Genomic DNA, 20,427 nt, shown 5'->3' on the forward strand with positions numbered 1-20,427 from the left:
GGCAACAGAGCAATGCTATCCTGGAGGCAGCAGTAGCAATGCTAACAATCCATGTGGGAGAAATATTAGTTGTATTCCCAAAGCTGCTAAGAGTGCACAGCATGCACCAAGGCTGGCTTAGGATGAAGGACAGGCACACTGTGCACATACGACACGAGCACAGCAGCTCTGGGGCATCCACTGCTTTGAGCTGCCCCTAATGGCATCGGAAATGGGAGACCCAGGAGTGCAGGAGTTGAAGGCTCCAGGGGAGCACTCGTTCCCACATTCTGAGTTTGTGTGCAGGAGAAACTGCCCTGCGGCCGCACAGTGTCATCATCTGCCCATAGTGGAGCAGCTGTTTGTTAGTGGCACTCTGTCTTCTGTAGTGCCTCAGCAAAAGTCGTGTTGGTGCATAACAGCCTTTGGTTTCCCAGATGAATGAGCTGGATAACGAGGACAGCAAGAAGGACACACTGGTGGATGTTGTGTTCAAGAAAGCGCTGAAGGAATTCCGGCAAAACATCTTCAGCTTTTACTCCTCAGCATTAGCGGTGAGTGACCGGACAGCACATGGCAGCTTGCACCTCCAGGAGATGCTTTGAGTTCTGCTGGTAGGGATGTCACCAGGCCTTCAAGTCCTGATCTGCTTATCCTAAAGGGAAGATGCTCTTCATTTACATTCAGTCCCATGAAGCTGTAAATTTGGAATTGCTCTTCCTCGTTAACTCAGCAGGGTGGAGATTCCGGGTCCACTGGAATCAGAATGGGTTTCAGCTGAGAGGGAGATGACAATAAGTCAGTAAACACCTCTCTGCCACCCAAGTGGTCTGGAAACCTGTGTGTTTAAGTTGTGAGATGTGAACGTCTGAGAAATGCAGTGAGCTGGAAGCCATTCGTGCTGAAATAATTGCCTGGAGCAGAAGAGACAGCTTAATGTGAATAAAAATTTCTTCTTTTTCCAATTCTGTTTCTGTAACAGATGGATGATGGGAAAAGCATCCGCTATAAGGACCTGTATGCCTTATTTGAGCAGATTCTTGAGAAGACCATGAGGCTTGAACAGAGGGACTGGAGTGAGTCTCCAGTTAAAGTCTGGGTCAATACATTCAAAGTCTTTCTGGATGAATATATGATAGAGTACAAACCCCTGGACTACACTGCAGTGAAGGTACTCAGCATTTTCTTGAGCTCTTGGAAGATTTGTGAGCTATCTGTCTGCAGAGTCATGCTCAGATACCTGGTCTGTTGTCTTCTCTTGTGCTGAGCTGAGGTGGGCAACATAAGCAGGCACAAAAAGCATGATTCACTGGTGTTGTTTCAACGGGCTCAGCAAACACAGGTTCTTAACTGGGATAAGCTAGGCCTTCACCACTGCCAACAGGTGGACCTTGTCTCCAGGGCAAATATGCAGCCATCTATGGTGGGTGGGAAGGCAGCTCAGATCTTTAAGAGATACGTAAAAGCAGTGTGTTGTTTTCTGTTGGGCTTTCCTGGGCTTTTGAGCACCAGTGACCTTGTGCATCACTCTTGGTCTGGCTGTGAGAGCAGGGTATGTGGGTAGTGACCTCAGGGGCCAAATTCAGGCAGTCTACAAACCTGAGCTCCTCGCTTTCTACTCCTTTTTGTCTGTGAGGACCATCTCTGGGTCTTGGAAGATGGTGTTTCTTGTGCATCAGGTAGAGCAAATGTCCCATCTTTGCTCTTCTTCTGTGAGTCCTCTGCAGGCTCTCCACATAGGATTTCTTCCAGGGCTCCAGCTGCAATGATGTGCCCTTGGGTATCTTACTTGGGATTGAAAGCTTTAGATCACAGGTGCTAGACATGGAGCCAGAGTCGCTGCTAATCCCAGCTCTGAGGTGAAGATGGTGACAGTTGGCCTGGGGGTTCTTGAAAATAAGGTGGTTCCTTGCAGTAGGAGTGCTCCTTGGAGTGCATGGCAGGATGGGGCTGGAAAGAGGTGGTCACATTTAAGACCTCTGCATGCTTTACTTGTGGGGATTGCCCATAAACGTGATCAAATCTCTTTTAATACCAGGTGCCAAAAACGGAACGAAAAAAGAGAAGGAAGAAAGAAGCAGATGTGGTGAGTTGAGCACCCTGGGCCTGTGAGTTAGAGAACCGGTCTTTGTGTCCAGAACTACACCTGATAAAAGACCTGCTAATGACATGTCCTGTGGTGAGATCTCAATGTCTCACTTAGTGAGCATTCAGCCTTGAAAAGGTGCTAGGAAGATGGACAAGGTGAATTTGGTTTGCCTGCAAATGGCTGCAGGGTTGTTGGTCCAAAAAGAAAACAGAAATAGCAAAATGGTTCTACGTAAGAGCCCATGTTGGAGAGGTGCCCCCGTTGTGCTCCCCACTCTGAAGTCTCCGGTTCTTTTTCTCACTACCAAATCTTTCTCGTCACAGGTGGAAGAACACAATGGGCATATCTTTAAAGCAACTCAGTACAGCATCCCCACCTACTGTGAATATTGTTCCTCCTTGATCTGGATAATGGACAGAGCTTCTGTTTGTAAATGTAAGTGTGCTCCATTTGACTCTTTGTTTTTTATTTACTTCTAATGCTTATATTGCAGCTGTGGGGTTTGGGGCTCTGAAAGGTGTTTTCTGCTGTTTTGGACACTGTTTGGGGTTTTTCACATTAGAATAGCTTATGAGACAAACCTTAAGGATTTCTGAAGTCACCTGGTGAGTTCATACTCCTGATCCTTCCAAAATGTACAGTGTTGTTGTGCTTGGGAGCTTTATATAAGAAATCAAAACTCATGTTTTCAAACCATTCAAACCACCTTTAAGTTGAACTTTAAGAAGGGATAGTAAGGTGGCTCTGACAGGTATGGTGCACGTGCCCTACAACTGCAGCCTTTGGGGTGGATGCCTGCAAGTCTTTTGGCCATCACTGGGCTTGGACCGTTTGACATGCAGGTACTTGGACTTTGGGATAGATCACGAGAGTGGAGATGAAGAAACAGGCAGGGTTGAGATCTTATTTTGTTTTTTTCCATTGATTCTTCAATTAGGTTGGAAATAGCCACCCTGTGGTGCTTCAGGCTGGTATCCAGTGCAGGAAGAATACAAATTAGGTGCTATTTCCAACCTCTCAGTGTATCCGTGTCTGATAGCTCAGAGTGACTCATGGATTATTTTCTGAGTTGATCTATCAGGTTGTTGTTTTTTTTAACACTGCAGGGACTTAAATATAGAGCTTTTCAAATGAAAGGCTTATTATTTTTGTCATTTGAGTGAATTTAATATAGAATTGACCTCTGAAAAATGCAAATTTGCCATGCCTCTGACCTCCTAGCCCTAAGAAGAGCTACTTAATTCACATTTCTGCAGAGGTCTGAAGTTTTGGATTATTAAGTGCTATTTTTTCTTTGCTGCAGTATGTAAATATGCTTGTCACAAGAAGTGCTGTCTTAAAACCACGACCAAGTGCTCCAAAAAGGTAAGCTTCTCTCGTTCCTTTTTTCTCATTGAATACCTTTCCACTTGCGATCCCAGTCTCATACAGCCTTTTTTTAACAAACACTCATGGCCACAGAACTGAATACAGAGCTGGCAATAATCCTTTGTTGGGCTGGAGCTCCCTGGAGGTCACTCCATTCACTGCTTCTGTGGCTGCACATATTTCAGTGGTAATACAGTGATGCATCAGTATATATCTGCCCAGTCATGCAGCAGCTGTGATGTTCCCTGGCTTGTAGCCATGCTGAATAATGGAAACCTGCCTCATTCTATAGCTTTCAAGGGCTTCAAAATGTGGCTGCTATCAATAGATAACATTTTTTAATAGAGTTAGTGTCACAAAGAGAGCTTGCAAAACCCAGTGCCTGTCATAGTGGTACTTCGGTTTTGGCTTCCATGGATTTATGTTTGTTTTCAGAAGGTCAGGATGCTTCCAGTGGCCAGTGGGGTTCTTGCACAGCCAAAAGCGGGACGCACTGCAGCACCTCCAGCCTTGGTTTCTCAAGGCTAATGCCTTTGTTCCCAGTACAAAAAGCAAAAATATAGGTTGTTCTTCACCCTGCTGCCCTGATAGGGCTCACAGCGTAGTCCCCAAACAGCTGCAGCACTACAGCTGAGCTGTGGCACGAGGATGGGGACAGCAAGAAGTGAAGGGTGGGTGGATGGTGCTTAAAGCACTTACTGTGCTTATTAGAGATGAATTAAATACTGTTGGTCGTGTTAGAGTATGTGATTGACAGTGAATGAATGCAGCAGGTCACACCAGTGAACAACGAATCATCAGGCTTTCTTTTTTGGTTGTTGCTTTAGTTTATTTTGTGCTCCTTAAGCCCCCAAAAATGATAATGCAGCCAGGATAATAATGTGTGCAAAGCTTTACGAGCCCCTGGGAGGCTTTGCAGGTGTGTAGCCTCCATAAAGCACTGTAATTACTTTTTTCTTTTTTTTTTTAACAAGAAATAATGTGAATATATATATATAACCTTGAATGTATTTGCTTTGATATGGTTTTCTTCTGGACTTCTGGACTTTCTCTCTTTCTGGCAGTCCATCTTTGCAAATTGGGAATGGATTCTATGAGGCTCTGCTCTACAAATCTGAGAAGTTTCATGAAGTCACTGATTTTTTTTAAAGAATATGGCAGTGCTTTCCATACTTGCAGACCTTTTGCTTCTGTGATGTGAGATCTGAGCAACAGAGCTGCCTCTTTACAGGGAGGAGACCTTCAGGCTTTGCTATATGCCATTGTTCTACGGGGGCAGAACAATAAGCTGCTCCTTGTGCCAGTGCTTCTGTGACACCCAACAGGAATGCAGCAAACAGGAAGAGCTGAGGTCATTAACACCTTGCAGGGCAATAGGAGAACTACCTGAAGTGGGTTCATTAGTTAAATGTCACAAAGGAGGTACTGATGGGTTTGCCTCAGTTGATCTTTCAGTCCTTTTTTGTTCCTTTCTATGAAAAATGAAACTTAAAAATATATACAGCTCTGAATGGTTGATCAGAGATTCTTGGGGGCTTCTCATTCTGTGGTGTTTCTCTGCATCAGATTTATGTGCTGTCAGTGAAATTACAGTGTCTCCACTAAGATGGTTCCAGGTCTTCTTGCAGGAAGGCTCTGGCTCGCCTGTGCTTTGTGGATTCATGTTTTTGAGGTTGCTTTCAGCAGCAAGCTGTGCATTACTGGAGGAAGGATGATGTGAATAGGGAAGGTAAAAATGTAGGAGTTGTGAGAGGAGCCACGACTGTTTCAGGGCCTGCACTGCATCATGCTATCTTGCATTCCCTTTTCTGGGACTGGGCCCTTGTGTCAAGATTCTGTTAGGTCTTTGGACTTTGCACACTGAGATTCTCTTGTGCAGGATGACTTTGATCACATGTGAATTTGCCAAACATCAAACCTGTAGAGGCATTTACAGCCAACAAAAGGGGATTTGCTGATGATTTTATCATGTCTTTAAGTTCAGTGTTGTGGATATTGTATAATTGCTAATGCTGCAAGTTGCTCTAGTCAACCAAGACTCCAGTTTCCCTGTCCTGCTTTGTGCATCATCTCCAAGTAGTTAAATCATTCTTGGAGATGGGGCAGGAGGTAGAGGAGGACCATGCCCAGCTGTATTTGGCCAGGAATGTCATAACCATGGTTGTTAAACAAAGAAAACCCAAATGGTTACGACCTTGGGTCAGGTTATGGCACATTGCTTTCTGCAATTAGTTTCAGCCCTTTTCCATTTTTCTTTTCCCCATCAGTATGATCCTGAGCTCTCGTCCCGGCAATTTGGAGTGGAGCTCGCCCGGCTGACCAGCGAGGAGCGAGCTGTGCCAGTGGTGGTGGAAAAGCTTATCAACTACATAGAAATGCATGGGCTGTACACAGAGGGCATCTACAGAAAATCAGGGTCTACCAACAAGATCAAGGAGCTGCGGCAAGGGCTCGATACAGGTAAAAGGGAAAACAAAGCACAGGAAGAAAAATCTCTGCAACAGCAAGGATTGGTGTAACCAGGCTTTGCTTCCACATTTCCCACTAAATGTGCAATCCAAAGTCCGTTTTCACATGCAGCTTAATATTGATCGTTATCTCTTCTTTGTATACCTTCTTTTCAATGCACTGCTGGACCTCACTGAGCAGACATAGATAATGTGAATTTAGATGACTACAACATCCACGTCATTGCCAGCGTCTTCAAGCAGTGGCTCCGAGATTTACCCAACCCTCTCATGACTTTCGAGCTGTACGAGGAGTTTCTGCGGGCAATGGGTAAGGGACATCCTTTCCCACTGCTACAGGGTGGGTTGAGACTGGATATAAGGAAGGAAGTTTATAATTTGAGGATGGTGACGCCAAGGAGCAGCTGCCTGGAGAAGCTGTGGATGCCCCATCATTGGAAGTGTTCAGAGCCAGGCTGGGTGGGACTTTGTGCAGCTTGGTGTAGTGAAAGGTGTCCGTGTCCATGGCAGGGCAGTTGAAATTGGATATTCTTTAAGATCTTTTCCAACCCAAACCATTCTGTGATTGCAGTTCCCAGGCTGAGGGAAATGATAGCCACTTCAAGTACCTAATTCTTTATTCTTGGGACCCAAATCATCTTATTTTACCCAGTCTTGCCCAGAGTCTGACGTTCTGCTGTAAGTTTGCTTACACAAAGCCACAGGCAGGTCAGCATTGTGCTCAGTAGCGTGACTTTTTATTGCTGTTCAGCAGATTTAAACCCAACCTGTTCACCAGTGATGTCTTTTAAGTAGTGGAAATAGGCATGAAAATGCATCATTTTAAACAGGAAACAGAAGTAGAGACCAACAGTGCCCCTAACAAGGCTGGTGTGTTCTCTGCAGGCCTGCAGGAGAGGAGGGAGACTGTGCGAGGAGTTTACTCAGTCATTGACCAGCTCTCACGCACCCATCTCAGCACCTTGGAGCGCCTCATCTTCCACCTGGTCAGGTACATAGGGCCAGGCAGAGTGGCTGTGGCTCATCATCGGCAGAAGGAGAGGTGAAGGAGCTGCCTTCACCCCTGGCTTCTGTAGTAATCTTTTTTTTTTCCTTCAGGATTGCTCTCCAAGAAGAGACCAACCGAATGTCAGCTAATGCCTTGGCCATCGTCTTTGCTCCCTGTATTCTGCGCTGTCCCGACACGACAGACCCGCTGCAGAGTGTTCAGGACATCAGTAAAACAACCACGTAAGAAAAGTGTTAGCATGGAAATGAAAAAAAAACACTACAGCTGTGCCTATTAACTGCATCTTAATGAAGTATTCTGTGTTCTCTCAGTAGCCAGTGGGGTTAAGAGGATCTGCAGAGGCAGACCGGGGTTTTAAAACAAGTTCTCTGCACCCTTAACGACCAGCAGATCATAGTGGAAACAAGTGGAGCTTGTGCTGATGTGGTTAATCCCATTCACAACAACCAAATGTTTATTCTGTTGTTGGAGACCCACCTGCTGGGACCCGTGCTTGCACTGCCTATTTGTGTGTGACAGTCAGGTGGAACATTTCTATGCTTGCTACAATTTGGGTTTATCTTGACCATAACATCATAGAATCATTAAGGCTGGAAAAGACCTCTTTAGATCATCTAGTCCAGCTGTTAACCCATCCCCACCATGCCCACTAACCATGTTTCTCAGATCTACCCTTTTCTTTAACACCTCCAGGGATGCTGACTCCGCCACTTCCATGGGCAGCCTCTTCCAACACATTACCACTGCTTCTAAGAACAATTTTTTCCTAATTTTTCCACACAGCTGGCTCATACTCAGCTGACTATCAGCTCATACCCCCTTTCCTCTGCACAGCTTCCAGCCACTCCATCCCAAGCCTGTAGCAATGCCTGGGGTTGTTATGGCCAAACACAGGATCTGGCCCTTGGTCATGTTGAAGCTCATCCCATTGGCCTCAGCCCATTGATGCAGCCTGTCCAGATCCCTCTGTAGGGCTTTCCTGCCCCCAGGCAAATCTACACTTCCTCCCATCTTGGTGTCATCGGTGAATTTATTGAGGGTGCATTCAATCCTCTCAGCCAGATTACTGATAAAGATATCACACAGAACCAGCCACAAATACTGACCCATGGAAATTTGTTTCCATGGAAACAAACAGGAGACATTGCTTTTGGAGCTGTGTATTCTGTTGCTGTTCTTAGGGAATTTCCTTGGTCTTTTTCTTTGCATCCTTGCATGCTGAAGCTCTCAAGCAGAGCAGATCTTTGCACCAGGCAGAGAAAGCTCCAATAAAAACCTTTCTGTTTTGTCTTTTCTTTGCCTCCCAGCTGTGTAGAACTCATTGTCATCGAGCAGATGAACAAATACAAGGCTCGCCTCAAGGACATCAACAGCCTGGAGTTTGCTGAGAACAAAGCCAAGAGCCGCCTGTCCTTGATCCGCAGGTCAATGGTGAGATGCTGCACCAGCCCCTGCTGCTCACAGACTCGTGTCCCCTTTCCTTCTACAAGGGAATTTGCACCAAGGCGGACATCAGGTGTTCCCATGGTGCATCCATCATAGCTACAGAGAACGTCTGTCTTGCTGCAGGGAAAGTCAGACCACTTTCTGGCTCTGACACAGTCACCTCTCTTCTCTCCTTTCCTCTCCTTTCACTTGAAGCAATCCTGCTTTACCTCTCCTTGCTTATTCCAGTCTCCCCACCCCCTTGCACCTCCCAAACCATCCCACCCCAGGCAGCACATCTCCCAGCCCCATGGCAGCTCCCTGTGTTTTCAGGGAATCCAGCAAAGGCGATGGGAAAGAAGCCTGAGAGAGGGCTCTGTGGAAATGTAGTCACTCAAGCTTGGAGGCTTCCGTTTACATTTCAGGCTTTATCTTGCACGTTTGAGCAATTTGGGTTGAATCCAGCCTCTGCTTACCTTGCTGTCACCCCACGCACAAACGCAAGGGAGACCTGGACTGAAGTGGTCCATAACCACTGGCCTTGTCCTCTTTGTGCTGCTGATGAGCTCAGTAACGTGACCTGAATCCAAACTGAGCTCCCTGAGGCTCCCCAACCATCTCATTGAGCTTCCATGCTTCAGGGTGAGCGATGGCTTGCTCTGGGTCCTGCTCGCCCCAGCACACCAGCGGGCTGCTGATGCTATGTGTGGCTTTTTGGCTGTGGGATCAGGCAATATCTGATCCAGACCCATGCTGTGGGGCTGAGCTGCCCGCAGTAGCCCTCAGGGCAGATCTGACCCAACTCTGGGGTCATTTTGCCAAGCTTGGGTCTCAGCCATGCACTGGCACCGATACCGCAGGGAAACACCTTGCTCATCTTGGTTTAAAAAAAGACAAAACCAAACAAAAAACAGTTGTTTTGGAGGGACGATGGCATGTGCGCTCTAACCTTCTGCTTTCCTTTTCATGTCCTCTCTAATCCAGAAACCCGTACTAATTGCAGTTAGATTTATGAGCATAACCCGCAGTTCAATCCCGGTATGTATTCACTGCACGGCGCTCTGTGCCAGCCGCGTCCCTCCGTTCTGTGTGACCGCCGCTCATTCCAGCCCTGTGCCACCAGCCATTGTCTGTGACATTGCCCGTCTTGTCCCCCTGCAGGTGGCTCTCTGGGACGCCCAGGAGCAGCAGCAGCCAAATCTGCCGGGCTTGTGCCTCTGCATGCAGCTCTGTGAGAAGTTGCTTTCACCATCACTTCTTAATTTTCTTTTTCCATTCTATGCCCTCCTAACTTTTGCTTTCTTTGATTCGTTGCTCCCATCCACGATTCCTGCTGGAGGTGTATTTAGGCACTGTGAAGCCATTGCTTTGGCTGCAGTGGGTGAATCTCATAGTGATCATATGGCATCTACTGAAATGCTCTGGGCAGCCAGGCTGCTGTACCCTGATGGTCAGGGCAGCTCCAGGTGGATGTGGGGACCCAGCAGCCCTGCCCCTCACCACTCTATCATGGCTTGAGCCACCACAGCAGCAGACTCCCCTTTGACCATGAAAGCTCCTTCTTTTAGAGCAAACCACAGTATCACAGTATTGTGTGAGTTGGAAGGGACCTTAGAGATCATCGAGTCCAACTCCCGTGTTTTGAGCCCCCTGTGTAGCGAAGCGGCACTTCTACCCCCTGCGCCACAGGGGGGATTCGAACCCCAGGCCACCGGTGTTGCAAGCAGCAATTCTACCACTGCGCCACCGGGGCACACACAAACCCTACTCTTACCATCAAGAAAGTGTTGTTGCCATCCTCGTTCGAGCCAGAGTTGGACATGCAAGCACTATGAGCAAACCCACATCCAACCCACCGGGGAATTTTCCGCTTGCAGCAGCTGGGAGAGGAGAGGGCTTTGCTGAAAGCCCACGTGGATGTCGTCACTGCAGCATCCGCTCGCTGCTCCCCGTAGTCAGGGAGAGCAGTACACGAGGCACAGTACACAGGGGATCTTTGGGAGCTCAGGGCTTTTTGCTAATAGGATTCAGGTGGCTGTGCCTTGGCTCAGCAGCCCACGTGATGGGGTTGTCATCAGAGGAACATTGCTGCGGTGCGCGGAAGCTCCTTTGTGAAAGATCTCCCAGGTGCAACAGCAGGAGATGAAAGGGTAAAATGGAGCAAATCTCACGTCTTAGTGCTGAGCAGCAGCGTTTGTCCGGGCTGGAGGATTTAACAGACCTTGCACGGGGAAGCAGTGCTCAGCGTTGCCTCCCACTTGAGCTGTGTCCCATTGATGTCAGCGTAGGTTTGCTTTGCCACTCAAGGAAAGATCCCTGCTTGCATTCCTGATAGCGTTTTGCTTTCAAACTGAAAAACTGAGGCTTTTCTCCCATGTTCTGGGCATGTGGGTTATGAGGAAGACCAAGGGGTACCTCAGCTACAGTGCTGAAATAGCCCTGTGGGAAGAAAAGCAGCCTATGAGCTGATGAATGAGGCAGAGTGCAGCAAGGAGGGAATTCAGTTTCACCAAGAAACACAATTGTTTGAAGGAAGATGGCAGCCTATAGGTGGAGCAGAGGCAAGTGCTGGGTTTTTCATGTTTCATTTGTGCTGCATTCATGTTGCACTCATCTTTCGCTCTCTAACCAGTTCTGGATCCTGACTTCAGGAGATGAGTAGTGTTCAGTTACAGCAACAGTTAGGATTAAATCTTTTTAATGGCCATGGCGTGCCCACAAAGCACACTACTCCTCAGCATCCTTTGTGTCCAAAAATCAGTATTTCTCTTTCACCCTGTGTAGTACCTTCTCTGAAGGTAAAGCAGAGGCTGTTTGCACTTGCAGCATTTCTCCATCTATGATACTCCCATCTAGGTCCTTTTTCATAATCAAAAGTTTTAATACTACTAAAATTGCAGGACTCTTCTATTTGACCGTTAGTTTATTTGCTGTTCCCCAGCTATTTCTCACCTGTTTTTTTTTATGCCATGCTTTCTCCCACCTGCTTAGCACACCCTCCTCTCAAACTTGCTGTGTCGCATCATCCCATTGTATCTTGTAGCTCCCTTTGTGCCAGGGAGGAGGAGCCCCCCAAAAAGAGGCTGTGCAAAATAATCTTCACTTGACACTGATGTTTGTCTTCAGGGCAAAGGCCGCGTGCGGCGCGGCACCTACCCCAGCCCTACATCCCCTGTGGCCGTGCGCCTGCCCTCCGTGTCTGACGTCCCTGAGGAGACTGTGAGCAGCGAGGAGGCCATGGAGCTGGACATGACGGAGCAGCAGCAAGCGGCCATGCAGCAGGAGGAGAGGGTGCTGACCGAGCAGATCGAAAGCCTGCAGAAGGAGAAGTGAGTCTGCCCTCGAACTGAAGCTTTGCTCGCTTCCGCACCTTCTATCTAGAGGTTCAACTTGGGGATGGCATGATGGCAGTTGGTTCTGGGGTTGGCATGCTGCTCATGGGTTGAGCTGGAAGACTCTTTGCATGCCTCTTGCTTTCCTTCCCCCTTTTTTGGTCCTGTTGGGTCACAGGGTTGGGTTTTGTAGGGAGGAGCTGACATTTGAGATGCTGACGCTGGAGCCTCGTGCCTCCGATGATGAAACGCTCGAGTCGGAAGCCTCCATCGGCACTGCCGACAGCTCAGAAAACCTGAACTTTGACTCTGAAGGAGCCATCTCCGATCGGTCAGGTGAGTCAATAGAACCTGTAATCAGAGAGGTTTCAATGCAGTTGTTCCACAGCAAAGCTCTGTGTAGAGCAGTGTAGTTGGATTAATGAGAATGGTGTTACTTAATGATTAAAACACCCAGGGTCTGTAGATCATTTTGCCCATTGAGTGGATGGGGAGATGAGCACTTCTTTAGATGTCGTGTCCCAGGTGCTTGGGTTGTTGTTCCTACTGCCAGGACACCAGGATGTCTTTGTGCACGATGTGATGCATTGGAGGTGGGAACATCTCATCTGGGTTGGGTTGGGTTCTCTCTCTGCTTTGAGTTCCATATGTCCCTGCTGAGCTGGGGAGCCCAGTTACCTCTGAGGACCAACTGCTAACCCTGCTGTGCTTCCTGTCCCACAGAGCGAAGTGTAGCACTTAGCTCCCTGCGCCCTATCAAGGCGGAGGGGCCAGGCCGGCTGCGGCGGCACCCCAGGACACGGACAGATGTTGCGGACACACCGAACCCATCCCTCGTCTCCTCCTCTTCCTCCTCCTCCTCCCAGTCGTCCACCTCCTGCCTGCCCCACCTGCCTCGCAAGCGCTTCCAGATGTACTCCAAGTCACCCTTCTACCGAGCGGGGGCTCTGGGCGAGCCCCCTGAGCCCCACTGCGACGAGCGGCCCCAGTTCACCACGCGCGGGACCTTCAACCCCGAGAAGGGCAAGCAGAAACTCAAGAGTGTGAAGAACTCCCCCCCAAAAACCAAAGAGCCGCCAGAAGGGGGACCAGGCCGCAAAAGGAACCCCGACGCTGACCGCAGCGCTGGCCAGCAGCTTGTCCTGCTGGGGAGCAATGAGTTCATGGTGTGAGACACCAGGGTGACAACGTCCCCATTGCCATCATCATCACTGTCATCACCCGACTGCTCGGGCTCCGAGATGAGCACTCCACGTGGAAGCTGCTGGGGATGGTTTCAGCGGTGGCCTCAATGGTGAGGGGCTGGGGCAGCCGGCACGAGGACAGAGGGACGGACAGAGGGACAGAGGATGACGGGGAAGGAGCCGCCATGCCGTGTCCTCTGTGCAGGAGGAGGCAGAGGGAAGCAGAACGCTGAAACGCACGGCGGTGTGCATGAGCTGCAGGGCGCATGGAGCGGTGAGGAGATCTGCCAAAAGGTCTCAGCTCTGGTTGTTCTTCCTTATTTCCAGTGTGCCCCAACCTCCCTCCTCTCATGGTTGTTTTTATTTTGTTGTTTTTTTTTTTCAGACCATCAGTATTAAAATAATAATAATCAAGGACTTACTTGAAGCTCTGTTTATATTCTGGTTTACTGGAGTTTATTGTAAATACTTTTTTTATTGGTTGTGTTTTACTGTTTGTTTGTTTTTCTTTAATATTTTGCCCCTAAGATTGAGGGGTCAGTGGGCAGCACAGAACCCAGCCATCACCGCATCTTTCACCACTGCTCCATCAGGCTGTATATTAGCAGGGCTCAGAAGCACTGCCTGCAGTAGCACTAATGAGTGGCACTCACTAATGATAGCAGCCCAGGGGCTGCCTGTCTGTAGGATGGGAGAGGTTGGGAGCCTGGGGATGCTGATGGGATCCATAGGTGCTGGGTCTGCCCCTTTCTGCTCGGTGTTCTGGATAGGCTGGGCCCTGCACCTTTCCCTGGACCCCTCCAAGAGGATGGAAAACACCAATAACTCGAGTCTTCCTGCATGTTTTCTGTTGGTTTCGCTGGGGCTGGGGATGCCCTCAGCGTCTGCATTGGATCCGGCGATGCAGCCGCCCCAGTGCTACCGATTTCATGGGGTGTTTTATTTATTTGCCTTTTTATTATTTTGATTTTTGTTGGTGGCGGTGGGTTTTGTTTTCTCTTTGGATTTAAGCCACATAGCGATGTTGGGAGCGCATCATCCCCATGCAGCCCCCACACCCCATGTTGGGATGAGCCACATCTCCTCCTCACTCAGTGGAAGGGCCTTGTTATGTAAAGAAATCCCACTAAAACTGTCCTTCAAAGCTGAATTTTTAGGGTGAGGTCTCCTCCAATAGAGCGCTGTCCCATCCCACGCTGAGCTCACGGCGTGAGGGACGGCGTGTCCAGCTGACGCACCACCTCCTTCTATGTATGTAATAATATATATATATATATAATATATATATTATTTTGCATATATCCTTCTCACTGGCAGGTTCTAAACTAGCAATGAGAGATGAGCAGCCCCCAGCGACTGGGGTGGTTTTAGCAGGTCCCCACCCAGCACAGAGCCGGCACCCTGCTGCTCCCCATGCCCCTAAGCGGCTGTTTTGGGGCACAATGTTGGTTTTGGATGACGATCCGCTCCTCGTACCAAGTGAATGTACTTACTACTGGAAAGGACGTGGGCCGTGTGTTGTTAATTATTATTTTTAATGGAAATTTTTTAAAGTAATTTATAAGTATGCTGAGTGTAAGTTAAAAAGGAAAAAACAAAAACAAAAAAAAAACAAAACCCAGCAAACCCCCAGAAATATGTATGTAAGAGGATATATTATCCTGTGTCACGCTCCATATATTTTACCTGTTTAAAAAAAAAAAAATTAAAAAAAAAATTAAAAATAAAAATGTAATTCTGTAAAGGAGAATGATTTCTCTCTGCCCAGCGCCGGGGGTAGCCAGCAAGCTGTCGTGTCGCATCCGCGCGTCCTCATTGATTTGTTACTTCATGTTGTTCCCTTTCCTCCTGCAACGAGGCCGTTGTTCTGTATAAAGTGCAATTCTGTGTAATATTTCTTCAGCGTGTTCCGTGTGGCTGTACAAAGCGGCCGAGCGAAACCCTCGCTTATTAAAGAGCTGTAATGAGGAGCGCTGGGTGATGTCTTTGGGGGCACGTTGGGGGTGGCACCTTGGGGATGCACCACCAAGGGGGATATCACCTCTGGTTTTTGGGTCTGCAGGTGGGTGTTGCTTCTCGGCTTTCTTTTTGGAACTAGAGATCTGTTTTTCAGCTGGTTGCCCTGGCCCCAGTGTGGCCCCAATGTCCCCAGTGTCCCCACTGCCAGACCTTGAGAGAAGGGCGCAAGGAGGCTGTCTGCAAAAGCCCTCTTTATTCGGCATACAAAACAGGGGGTTGGCTGCAAGCCCCCTGGGATGGGAGGACACAGCTCTGTCCCCACGTGTCCCCCACCAGTGCCACCCCCAGGCTGGTATCATGTCCCTGGGTTGCGGCGCTACTGGCACCGTGTCCAGGGGGTGCTCAGGGTTAGATAGGGGTCAGCAGCACCCATCGAGATGCTCACCCTGTGAGGTCCTCCTGCTGCCACCCTGATATCCCCCTGCCACCCACCCTCCTGCAGCACTTGGGAGCACCCCAAGGACTTGGCTGCTGGCCTGGGAACATCCACGCCCCACAGAGAGATGGAGATGACAGAGTGCCAGCACAGGGAAGCAAACAGCCCAGGATATCCCAAAAACCACTGAGCAGCATCCAGGGGACAGCAGGAAGGGGTCAGTTCTTGAACATGTCGCAGAGCAGCTTCTCCATGGGGGTGTTGCCGATGGTTCGGCGGAAGAAGAGCAGCTCCACACGCTCGGAGGAGAGGAAGCGCAGCGCTGGCAGGAGCAGCAGCAGCTTCCCAAACCTGGGGGGATGGAGCGGTGTCACCGACCCCGCTGTCATCGGCACCTCCAGGGCTGGGGCTGGCTGTACCTGACGGGCTGCCCAGGGTAGTGGGAGCGGTTGTGCTGGCCCAGCATCACCTGAGACTGGTCCTGCAGGTTCTCCACCTGTTCAGGGTCCTTCAGGCCACGGGTCTCTGCCAGAACAGCGGGTGTTGGGGTGACACGGGGACAGGCAGCGGAGGACCTGGGTGTGCGTTCTCACCTGGCTTGAAGAGCACCACAGCCTTCATGCAGGCAAATTCAGTGGGATCGACAGCCAGCGCCTTGAAGCGCCCCAGGGTCTCCTGCAGCACCCTCACATCCACGGTGGCTGGCAGCAGCTTGCCGGGGGACGGCTCGGGGACGGCCAGCAGCGGGCAGCTCTCCAGGGGCATGGACCACTGGATGGCACAGAGCAGGAACAGCTCGCTCCACGCCTCCTCCAGCAGGATCACCTGGGGGCAGCCAGAACCCATCAGCCCACCTGGGTGGGCAGAGGAACACTGCCCATGGCTCACCCCATGACCAGAAAGTGGCATCTTGAGGAACACCTCAAGATTCACCCTGTGGTCATGGAGAGGCTCCAACTGTCCCCATCCCAACCTGGAGCTTTTGGGGTCCCTACCTGGTCCCGGAAGGGCAGATTGGAGAAGACGGGCAGATTCTTTGCCCACTTGACAGCCATGAAGAGAAGGCGTGCCGAGGTCTCGTAGACATTTTCAGGACCAGCTGCTGGGTACGAGGCCACCTGGTACTCACCACCTGCCCGCTCGGGCTCACCACCCGTCACATCCACTGTCTCATCAACTGCAGGGATGGGGACACATTACCCCACTGTCCCCCATCCCCCCCCGCCACCAGCAGTCACCTACCGTCTTCAGGCTCCAGCTTGGCGCAGGTCTCAGCTGTCATCAGGCTGGCCATGAAGCGGTGGTTGGTGGGCGGTGTGGGTGTGCGGGGGACAGCAGTGGTGGCAGCAGTAGCCCCAGGGCCACGGGGGGCCGGGCAGGGAACCGGTGGGACATCACGCGTGGCAGCCACGTGCTCTGGGGGCAGCTCAGCATCCAGCTCAATGCTGTCTAGCCGGACCTGTGCTGTGCTTCGGGGCTGGCGCTCATTCTGCACAGCTGCGGGGACAATGTGACATCAACAGCATCCAAGACACACTGCCACTTCCCTCCCCAGCACATCCCCCCTGCTCACCATCCTTGTTCATGCCGGCTTGCAGGCACTTCTTGAGCCGGCATGCCTGGCACTGGTTGCGGTGTGCTTTGTCCACTGGGCACAGCCCCGTCCCTGCTTGGCACCTGCGGGGAGAGGTGGTACCTGGCTGCACTCACAGGGATGGCCCTGTTCCCCTGGGGTGTCCCACAGCCCATGGATGCCCTTTGCCGGGGAGGCTTTGTCCCTGCTGGGTGGCCTTCACCCAGCAGGTACTCTGCCCCAGTGAATATCCTGTCCCTATGGGTGCCTTCTTCCCATGGGTCTGTTGTCACCATGAGTGTCCTGCCCCAACAAATGCCTTGTCTGCCCCAGGGATGTTCTGCAAATGCACATCCCCTCTGGGTGCCCCCATCCCCTTTAGGTGCCTTGTCCCATACAGGCACTGTGTCCCAGTGAATACCCTCCCTTAATGGGTGGCCTGCCCCAATGAATGCCATGTCCCCCCCTGTACCAACACCCTTTGTACCACCCAGTCTCCATCCCCTGGGTCCCCTCCATCCCCACCTGTAGATGAGCTTCCTGCGGACACTGCGCTTGAAGAAGCCGCTGCAGCCATTGCAGGCATAGATGCCGTAGTGCTTCCCACTGCTGGTGTCCCCACACACCTTGCACAGCAGCACAGGGCTCAGTGCCTTGCCAGGGGCTGGGCTCAGTCCTGCAGGAGTGGAACCAAAACACACAGGGTGATCGGGGACTTGCAGTGTCCCTCATGCCCTTCCATCAGTCCTCTCATTCAGACAATGGGGCTCTGCCACCTCTGTGGGCCCAGCCCAGGAGACCTCAGATATTCCAGGGGACATGGATAAAGAGTCCAAAAAGCGCACACAGGGCTCAGCATCAGCCCACACCCCAGGGATGCCATGGAATGAGCTCTCGTGGGACTTTTAAATGGGATTAAATGGTGTCCCTGGAGCTGGGGACACCGGGTGTCCCAATGATGGGACAGCATACATCCTGACAAAGAGCCACAAGTGGGGACCACAGATGTCCTGGAGAAGGGCCACGGCTGAGGACACATTAATCCAGATAGGGGCTGTGATTGTCACCATGGCCCCACAGAAGAGTCTCAGTAGGGGACCACAGGGTGCCTGGGCGAAGAGCAGAGACCATAGACATCCAGAAGAGGGTCTGCAGGCATCGTGAAGAAGGAGCATAGCTGAGGACCCCAAGCAGCCAGGAGAAGGATGCCGATGAGCATCTTCAAGGAAGTCCACAATGAGGACCATGGGCACAATAGAGAGGGGTCATAGCTGGGGAACCTGTGTGTCTTGGATGAGGACAACCACAGGGGACCCTAAGCATCCTGCAGAAGGAGGGTAGTGGTGGACACTAAGCATCCTGGAGAAGGTGTACAATGGCAACGCCAAATATCCTGAGGAAGAAGGTAACAATGGAGAAGCCAAACATCCTGGAGAAGAACCACTATGAGAGTCCCCAAGGATCTCAGAGAAGGTTTATGACTAAGAGCATCCTAGAGAGGGACTATAGTAGGGACCCCAGATATCCTGGAGAAGGGCCATGTTTCGGACTCCAAATATTCTAGAGGAGAACCATGATGGGGGAACCCAGACATACTAGGATAGAACTGTGATAGGGATCCAAATATCCTGGAGACAGCTCAGGATGGGGGACCCTGAGGATTCCTGAGAAAGACCACGATGGAGGACCCTGAGCATCCTAGAGAAGGACCACAACGGAGGACCCCTAGCATCCCAATGAAGGACCATGTTTGGACCCCAGGGATTCCTGAAGAAGGACAACCGATGGGGACCCGAGCATCCCGCAAAAGGACCCGTTGGGGACAGTCCTGTGCAGCAGGACGTGGCTCTTACCCGAGGGGCTGTCCTCCAGCCCGGCGCTCACCACCGACCCCGCCGGCGATGCAGCCATGCTGGGCTGTCCCTGTCCCCGCTCTGCAGGATGGGGCTGTGGCTGTGCTCTCTTCAAGGCAGATTAGCGCGGGCGCTGTGTAAGCAGCCGCCTGTTTGTCACCGTCTTAATCTTTAGTGTCTGTGCGGGGGGGGATCAATCAGCCACGCGATGAAGAATTAAAAAGGTGCTGAGCCCCGGCACCGCTGCCTCCCTGTAACCCTAAACCCCACGACACCAAAGCCTCCAAAGCCACCTGTGGTGGGGACACGGGGGTCATGGCGATGCTGGTCCTGGGAAGTGGAGGGCTGAGATTGTGGAGGAGTGCTGGGGTGCAGGGGTGACCCCCATGTCCCCCCGTGCTGCGCCCACCGGGCCCTGTAAGCACATAAGCCCCTTGTTAAGGAGTTTAGAGAGGAATAACGAAAAGTGGTAATTACGGAGAGGGGGACGACACACCGCCCCCCTTCCCTGTCCCCAGGCAATTAATTACAAGCCCCAGTCAAGGGGGATGATTGATGGGGGGCCCCCAAAGAGGATTAGTGCTGGGACAGGGGTATCGTGTGTGTCCACCCCCGGGGCCAGCAGCCTTGGTGTCCCTTTGGGGGCTTTGGGCCATGGCTGCTGACGCAGCAGCGTGGGGCCAGGTGGCCCCAGGGTTACGCAACGAAGGCTAAACCCTCGCTGTGACAGGGCAGCACAATTTGAGATTTGAGGGCTTTAGGCGCTAAACCCCCACTGCAGCCATCCGGGGTGGGCTGTGGGGCCGGTGGAGACAGGTACAGGGATGGGGGTGGAGTCTTGAGGCTGAGGTTGGGTTAGATCTATCACAAGGGTCCTGCTGGGGAGCAGAGGTGGTGACACAAGGGGATATAGAGGATGAGGCTCCATCTATCTCCATCTTCACCTGCAGCATCATTCAATCCCCTTTACATGCAGCATCACCCCATCCCAACTGCAGCATTCCCCCTCCCACCGCCACCATCACCCAATCCCAAATGCAGCGTCCTTCCACCCCATCAGCAGCGTCCTCCTTCCCAACACTCATTCCCCCATCCTAGTGCCATGGCTCCATCTTGTCCCTACCATAAGCAACACCACAACAGTGGTGCTGGACTGACGCAGTGGGAACTGGGCACTCTGCATACCCATGGGTTTCCTGGGCCTCCACCCATGGGACAGACATTGGGTACCCCATGGTGCTGGGAAGCAGTGGCTTTCGGCCCACAGGGAAGGTGATGAGCGCTGACTCGGCTAATTTGCCACCCAGCCTTGCTCCCCTCTACACCGCCGGTAAAAAGCCAGCTCTGGAGCTGGGATTTGGGAAGGGGATTAGCCCCAGCAGCCATCTGCTGCCAGCCAATAATCATCGTGCCGAGGAAATCCAATAATTACAAAAATATTGTTCCCACCCCGTTTTGCTCTTGCACCTGGCCATGTGGCCCCAGTGGCACATCCAGAGGTGTCCCCAACACTGTGTCTCTGTCAGAAGACCAAAGGGGCACCCTAGCACATTGGGGACCAAACAGTGCCCAAGACCACCGCTGAAGGGCTCAGTGGTGAGGTCCCCATATGAAGGAGCAAACGTTAAAGCCCGTGACCCAGCTCTGTGACAGATGCCTTGGGATTACCCAGCCTAAAACCTTGGGATCGGCTACCTCCCTCCTCCCCAGCATTTAATTACTAATTTACTAATTACCCCAAGATGCTGCTGG

At 51.2% G+C, this 20,427-nt stretch overlaps 2 protein-coding genes across 8 annotated transcripts in view; one reads left to right on the plus strand and one right to left on the minus strand.

The window, feature by feature from the left end:
* MYO9A (myosin IXA) overlaps nucleotides 1-14,824 on the plus strand; it is a 165,028-nt gene extending 150,204 nt beyond the window's left edge. For 6 of the 7 annotated variants that reach the window (XM_072345934.1, XM_072345939.1, XM_072345936.1 and 3 more), the window contains 14 exons: nucleotides 417-533; nucleotides 962-1,150; nucleotides 2,018-2,065; nucleotides 2,392-2,503; nucleotides 3,372-3,433; nucleotides 5,704-5,896; nucleotides 6,086-6,214; nucleotides 6,790-6,895; nucleotides 7,003-7,134; nucleotides 8,221-8,344; nucleotides 9,323-9,376; nucleotides 11,465-11,667; nucleotides 11,864-12,006; nucleotides 12,394-14,824. In XM_072345934.1, coding sequence (XP_072202035.1) covers nucleotides 417-533; nucleotides 962-1,150; nucleotides 2,018-2,065; nucleotides 2,392-2,503; nucleotides 3,372-3,433; nucleotides 5,704-5,896; nucleotides 6,086-6,214; nucleotides 6,790-6,895; nucleotides 7,003-7,134; nucleotides 8,221-8,344; nucleotides 9,323-9,376; nucleotides 11,465-11,667; nucleotides 11,864-12,006; nucleotides 12,394-12,842 — 2,061 coding nt within the window. In that variant the 3' untranslated portion in view covers nucleotides 12,843-14,824. The remainder of the gene's footprint in view (nucleotides 1-416; nucleotides 534-961; nucleotides 1,151-2,017; nucleotides 2,066-2,391; nucleotides 2,504-3,371; nucleotides 3,434-5,703; nucleotides 5,897-6,085; nucleotides 6,215-6,789; nucleotides 6,896-7,002; nucleotides 7,135-8,220; nucleotides 8,345-9,322; nucleotides 9,377-11,464; nucleotides 11,668-11,863; nucleotides 12,007-12,393) is intronic. The other variant, XM_072345937.1, reaches the window with a different exon arrangement.
* Nucleotides 14,825-15,467: 643 nt separating this feature from the next.
* Nucleotides 15,468-18,733, minus strand: NR2E3 (nuclear receptor subfamily 2 group E member 3). Its single transcript, XM_072345700.1, has 8 exons — nucleotides 18,676-18,733; nucleotides 17,348-17,498; nucleotides 16,823-16,926; nucleotides 16,492-16,746; nucleotides 16,245-16,426; nucleotides 15,843-16,074; nucleotides 15,669-15,774; nucleotides 15,468-15,600 (listed from the first exon to the last, which is right to left on the minus strand). The coding sequence occupies exons 1-8, from the start codon at nucleotides 18,731-18,733 to the stop codon at nucleotides 15,468-15,470; spliced, it is 1,221 nt and encodes a 406-aa protein (XP_072201801.1).
* Nucleotides 18,734-20,427: the final 1,694 nt, after the last annotated feature.

The sequence above is a fragment of the Excalfactoria chinensis genome, chromosome 10 (genome assembly GCF_039878825.1).
Source record: "Excalfactoria chinensis isolate bCotChi1 chromosome 10, bCotChi1.hap2, whole genome shotgun sequence".
Lineage (NCBI taxonomy): Eukaryota > Metazoa > Chordata > Aves > Galliformes > Phasianidae > Excalfactoria > Excalfactoria chinensis.

Excerpts from the sequence above, each read along its gene's own strand:
- NR2E3 (XM_072345700.1), bottom strand. The coding sequence starts at position 18,733 with ATGGCTGCATCGCCGGCGGGGTCGGTGGTGAGCGCCGGGCTGGAGGAC. Across the intron at positions 16,927-17,347 it reads CGCAGGAAGCTCATCTACAG|GTGCCAAGCAGGGACGGGGC; the intron begins GTGGGGATGGAG and ends CTCTCCCCGCAG. Across the intron at positions 15,775-15,842 it reads TGTGGTGCTCTTCAAGCCAG|AGACCCGTGGCCTGAAGGAC; the intron begins GTGAGAACGCAC and ends CTGTTCTGGCAG.